The following is a 6,441-nucleotide window of genomic DNA, read 5'->3' on the forward strand; positions in this document are numbered from 1 at the left end:
AGAGAAGTCTGAAGACCCTCTCTCCATCCCGTTATGCTACCGAGCTGTATCAGGGCCCAGAGTACTTGGAAATGCTAGTTCCCCAATGTCACATGTGACTACAAGTTGGCTTGGGTCATACGTATGGTCTACTTTGGCCCTCATGAGCTGACCTGGGAAATGCAAGTGGATGGTATGCCTCCCTCACCTAGTTCTCTCCGCAGCGCGGGTGACATTCCAACTGTATCCTGCAGGAGGCCTTCCCATCCAAGCCTATTACAGCACCATGATTTTGCATGTAGTAGGCAGCAGAGAAGAGGATCTTAAGCCAATGGGGAGCTTCCTCATCAGAAGCTAAGGAAAGGAGCCACATAAAGCAGGGAGACCAGATTCTCCGAGTTCCAAAATGTCTGAGGTCCTAACTGGACACGATGCTGAGAGTTCCATGGTCAGAAATTCCAAGCATGTTTTTCTTTGTAAACAGTAGCTGCACAGGCATCCAGTTCAGCTTGGGACTGCAGTATAGGGAGGGGGAGAGGCAATTCTAACCCTTTCCCTTTGCTCTACCATCCCAACACAAAATATAACCTTGGAGCTCCAATTGGCCTCAGCATGAGAAAAATGTACTGGCACCAGTATTCATATCTGGTGGAGATGTAGTAAAATTCAGTCCTTCTGGAAAAAAATCCATAAAATATTAGAAAAAAATCTTAAGAATTAAAATCCCGTTGGTACCAGAAACATACTCACTCAATATGATTCCGGACACAATAAAAAAGCACACGCGTATAATTACATATATATTAACAGCAGCTAGAATATTAATAGCAAAACTTTGGAAATCTAAAAATATACCCACCATAAAAGAACTTAAATATAAGTGCTAGATGTAGCCGAAATGGATAAAGTAAATATAGGCCCCGTTCACACGAGGCGATTTGGCCCGGAAACGGGACAGTTTGGAGGCGGATCAAAGCAGCGCGATCACACCACAACATCTGGGAAGCGTTCTGCTTCCGCCTCCAAACTGGCCCAAACCCGGGAAGAACCGCCTCAAACTGAACCACCTACCTCGGTGGTTCCAACGGATGAGGCGCTTCTTCCCGGGCGTCTGATCGCCGGCGCTCCCTTGCGCCGGCTCAAGCCCGGGCCGGAGCCGAACTGCGCATGCTCCGACATGCGCAGATCGGCCGGCTCCCGGTTAGAGCCGTCTTTTCTCTCCGGCGTTTGATCGCGCCGGGGAGAAAAGGCGGCTCGGCCGGGGGATCCGTGGGATCCCGCCGAGCCGTATCAACGTTGGCGCGGCTTTTAAAAGCCGCGCCTTCGAGCGCATTTTCCCCTGCCGTGTGGCCGGGGCCTATTACAAAACAAACCGGGAGAAACTTTTTGGGATAGATAGGGAATAATATACGACTAGTTGAGGATGAAGAAAATAGAAATAAACGGAAGTTAGGCTAGCTAGAAAAAGTTATGGTTAGGAAAGAATGTAAGATAGATATGGTATACGGTAAATTTGAAAAATATGTTTATGTGAGCTAATTGATGCTATGTGATATTGTTTAGGAGACCTTGGATGGGGTCATCCTGCATAAGCTTTAAAGTTACTGTGTATAAGTTGGAAAATCAATAAAAAAGGGGAAAAAAGGAAAAAAGAAAAATGTACTGGCACCATAAGGGTTTCAGATTGGACAACAGTGTGTTGGGAAAGGGTTAACCTCCCCTCCTTCCATACTGGAACCCTGAATCGAACTGGGGCTCCATGCAGCAACCATTTGGTCGAAAGTGCCATCAGGTCGCATCCAACACAGTGACCCCATAGGGTTGTCAAGGCAAGAGACATTCAGAGGTGGTTTGTCATTGCCTGCCTTTGTGTTTCAACCCCGGACTTTCTTGGTGACCCCCCATCCAAGTACAAACCAGGGCCGACCCTGCTTAGCTTCCGAGATCTGCTGAGAATGGGCTAGCCTGGGCCATCCAAGTCAGGTCAGCAGATATTTACAAAGGGGAAAAATGCTTGGGAGTACCAGCCAGCCATGGATCTCCCAGTATTGCATCTAGTTATGCCCTAAACTGTTTTGCACCCAAGCTTGGGTTGAGTTCCCCACCCTAACCGCTGATATGGACTTCCTCTGCTGACCTTGCTCATTCTTGACTCCACATGACTCTGCTCCACTGGCTTGGAATTGCTCACTCAGTTGCACATTGCCCAGTTTGAGGACGACAGCTGTCACCTCCAGCACTGCAGTCACCTCTGCTGAGGAAAAGCCAATGGCTTTCATGGCATCCTTTGTGAGAAAGCAACACAGAAGAGCGTTAGACAACCTGACTCTCACAGAATTGCATAAGAGAACTGAGGCTTGAGGGGAAATGCAATGATGCTTTTAGGGCAGAACCTGGGTGTGCAGAGGATCTAGTTAGCTAGAGATAACATTTAGGTTACATAGACACTGGGCTTTTCCGCATTCTCATCTTCCTCAGTTGTAAGTTCCTATTGGGGGGGGCAGTTCTGTTCTGCACATCTTTTGCTCCATCTAGTGGTTGAGTTGATAATTCACCAGCTTATGTCCAGCATTATCTTCCTGCAGATTTAAACTGCAGGTTTTTATGCTGGACATAAAGAGGCGTAATGTTGAATTGACCACTAGAGGGAGCAAAACATGGGCAGAACAGGAAAAAACCCAGAAGAAACAGGAACTTACAAGTGAAGAAAAAATAAGAATGCAGAAAAGCCAACTGTTTACTTGTTGGACTGGTCTGGGGACTGAGGAACATACAACTGTATGCCTTTTACTTCATGCAGTATCATAGTTCACCAACATAGTGCCCAATGGAGCAAGAAGTTTCTTTTCTACCATTTCAACTGGATTATAAATAAGTCTCAGTCAGTCTCCTGAGTTTTATAGAGTTCTACAGTTTTTATAGCCTCAGACAGAGAGTTCTGCATTTCTGTTCATGCTGGTGTGTGTGTGTTAGGGTTGCCAAGTGTATCTTCGCTGGGAGCGGGAAGCTCCTGGCCGGCGTCTGGTGCATGCACACGCGCGTCACCTGGAAGTGACAGGAGGACACCAGGCACGCTGGGGGCGAGGCCATGGCCATACAAGGGAAAACCATAGAGTTTTCCCTTGTATGGCCGTGACCCTGCCCCCAGCGTTTCCCCCAGGGCCCGATTCCACAGCGTCAGAAATCGGGCCTCCAAAGCGGGGGTTTACCCGCCACCTGCCCCCACTTGGCAGCCCTAGTGTGTGTGTGTGTGTGTGTGTGTGTGTGTGTGTGTGAAGTGCTTGCTTTGAAACCCTGAAAAAAATTAGTCACTATGCCTAACACTGATATACATCTAAAAAATCTGCAACAGCTGCAGCCAATATCAAAATAATTTACATATTCAGCCTATCCATATATCATTGAAAGAATTCCACTGGTAACTGGGGCAAAGGAATTTGATTTAACTCAAAAGATGTAGATAGAAAGCCTCTGCAATTTCCTGCACTGGAGAGAAGAAAAGTACATCCCAATTTTATTGCTTCAAGTTGAAGAAACCAGAGACTTGGGCAAGTATTTCGGACCTCTATAACTTTAACAGCTGGATTCACTGACATGGCCCAACAGCTTAATACTGGTGAACTTAGGGTTGCCAACTTCATGTTGGAAAATTCCTGGATATTTGGGAAGTGGAGACTGAGAAGAGCAGGGTTTAGGGAGGGATCTCAGTGGAGTATATACCATAGAGTCCACATAAGAACATAAGAGAAGCCAATGTTGGATCAGGCCAGTGGCCCATCCAGTCCAACACTTTGTCACACAGTGGCCAAAAATACCAGGTGCCATCAGGAGGTCAACCAGTGGGGCCACCCTCCAAAGCAGCCATTTTGTCATGGAAAACTGTAGTCAGGAGATCAGTTTAATTCCAGATCTCCAGGCCCTGCCTGGATAGTGGCAACCCTAGGAAAGGTTGGACAAAGGACAGGAGAGAATACTTTGGCAACTATGCTTTTAATCTTTGTGTATATGGACATATTTCTGTAAACAAAGGTTTAAAACATGCTTGTCTTTAACCCCATCTTTTTAATGTTGGGTTTCACACTCAAGTAGGAACATTTTTCCTTTTTGCAGGAGAGATGTTCTTTATTTATTTATTCATTATTTTGGGGATTTTTATTCCGCCCTCCCCAAATGGGCTCAGGACGGATCTCAACAAATTGAGTCAAAGACTCGTTACAATAAAATCAGATTAAAATAATAAAAACAATAAACAATAAAATTGGTAGCAGCAATATAAATCTGTTGGGGACACAAGGTGGAATCAGATGGGCCCTTTCAGCAGGTTGGGAACTAAAGCAAGGAGGCCAACTGAGGTGGACGCCCGCCACCTCAGCCGAAGGCCTGGAGGAACAACTCCATTTTGCAGGCCTTGCAGAACGATAAAAGGTCCTGCAGGGCCCTGATCTCCAGTGGGAGCTGATTTCACCAGGCTGGGGCCAGGGCAGGAAAAGCCCTGGCTCTGGTCGAGGCTAAACGAACATCCTTTGGGCCGGCAGTAACCAGTAAATGTTGGTCCTGTGAGCGCAAGGCTCTGTGGGGCACATATGGGAAGAGGCAGTCCTTCAGATATGTTGGATCCAGGCTGCGTAAGGCTTTGAAGGTTAGTACCAACACCTTGAAACGGACCCGGTACTCAACTGGTAGTAAGCGGCACAATACCAACCGAATGTATGCCCGCACAGGTGATGCCATCAGCAGGCATGCCGCCACATCCTTGACTACTTGGAGTTTCCAGATTAGCCTCAGGGGCAAGCCCATGTGAAGCGAGTTACAGTAATCAAGCCTGGAAGTGACCATTGCATGGGCCACTGTAGCCAGGTCCTGGGGGTAGAGGTAAGGGGCCAATTGCCCAATGTGCCGGAGATGGAAAAAGGCAGACCTGGCAACTACGGTGATTTGGGCCTCTTTAGAAAGTGAGGAATCTACGATCACCCCCAGTCTCCTCACCTTCTGGGCCAGCACAAGTGGCACACCATCCAGGTCCTAACTCTGCCCCCCAACTCAGGTACAAAACCTTTGTCTTCATTGGATTGAGTTTCGACCGGCTCTGCTGCAACCAACCAGCCACGGCCTCCAATGCCCCAGTCAGAATCTCTGGGGCGGCGTCTGGGCAGCCATCCAATAACAGATAGAGTTGGGTGCCATCCACAAATTGATGACACCCCAACCCAAACCCCCAGACCAACTGAGAAAGGGGGCACATGTAGAAGTTAAACAACACTGGTGAGAGGATCGCCCCCTGCAGCGCACCACATTCAAGTAGGAATAGTGCAGATAATTGACTCTCCTATATTAAAGAAGGCTCACTCCTCAGAAGGATTATAGGTGACGACAAAACAGTATAATCCATGTCCCAGCCCTGCCACCAGTCAGTACCTGAATAGCCCTGAAGTTGGCAGCATCATCCACTCCCTGCAGGCTTGGGGCCTCCCTGTTGAGGTAACTGTAAACGCTGCAGTCTCGCTCTAGCTTCAGCTGCTCTGTTGGAAAAGAGAGACACACAGTTGACGCAACCTCTTTCTCTTCCTCCAGAGCTCCCTTTACATCAAGGGTGTCTGTCTTCTTACCTCTTTCTCCTATTCAAGCCCTGACCCCTCTTAACCAAAAGTAAACTAAGATTGCACTCCTTGCCACTGACTTGGTCAGACTTCTTTGAAACAGACATTGAATACAGCTCTCTATCAGTGCACACGTTTTAGTCACCTTGCAGCTGCGCCTCTGCCAGGGGCAGGCCAACGGCAACGATTTTCTTCTTCCAGTTAAAATTACAAATACCGCTAAAACTCTGTATCCTACCATGCAACTCATTCAGATTTGAAGCTACCCTACAGTCTGAGGTGCCGTTCTTCATCTTAAATGGCCCTGTTGCCAGAAGAACAGCCACTGCTGTTGAAGGACGTCTCCTCAGGCTGGAGTAGGTTGACAGGTCCCCCTTGGCCACCAGCAGGGGATGGGGAGCCAGGGTTCAAAGCTAGCTAGCTGGAGTGATAAGACACAGGCTAAATATTTCTTCTTTGCTGAAATGAAGGCTGAGTTCAGACTGGCAGTTTGCCCCGAGACAGGCACATGCCAGAAACGTTTCACAAACGAATTAAAGGGGCCGTTCACACAGGCACGTCTGTCAGGCGTTCCCCAGCCGTACTCAGCCCGTCTTGTAGCGCTTGCCTCCCGAGTTTAAAAAGTACCTGATGAAAGTGTGTCAGCAAGCTGCCATTGAGTAGTGTGCTCTGTTCTACATGTTACCTTATGCTCTGGTCATTCCCCCCCAGCAGTTCTTCCTGAGTAGGTGTTTACTGTCTTTGCTTGCTATGCTGCGGAACTGCTCAAGGTCACACAGCTGGAGGTGGGAAGGAGTTATGGTGTTGCTCTGCTTATTATGTATTTGATGCCTGAGAACTGAACTTGTGTTTATGTTATAGAACC

At 47.9% G+C, this 6,441-nt stretch overlaps 1 protein-coding gene across 1 annotated transcript in view; it reads right to left on the reverse strand.

The window, feature by feature from the left end:
• MYO1A (myosin IA) overlaps positions 1-6,441 on the reverse strand; it is a gene marked incomplete at its 3' end in the record, with an annotated part of 73,304 nt that overhangs the window by 29,866 nt on the left and 36,997 nt on the right. Inside the window, exons 9-10 of the mRNA XM_015410622.1 lie at positions 5,395-5,498; positions 2,117-2,264 (exon numbers count right to left, since the gene is read on the reverse strand). Of these exons, the coding sequence (XP_015266108.1) occupies positions 2,117-2,264; positions 5,395-5,498 (252 nt within the window). The remainder of the gene's footprint in view (positions 1-2,116; positions 2,265-5,394; positions 5,499-6,441) is intronic.

This window comes from Gekko japonicus, unplaced genomic scaffold, assembly GCF_001447785.1.
Source record: "Gekko japonicus isolate JY-2015 unplaced genomic scaffold, Gekko_japonicus_V1.1 scaffold4246, whole genome shotgun sequence".
Lineage (NCBI taxonomy): Eukaryota > Metazoa > Chordata > Lepidosauria > Squamata > Gekkonidae > Gekko > Gekko japonicus.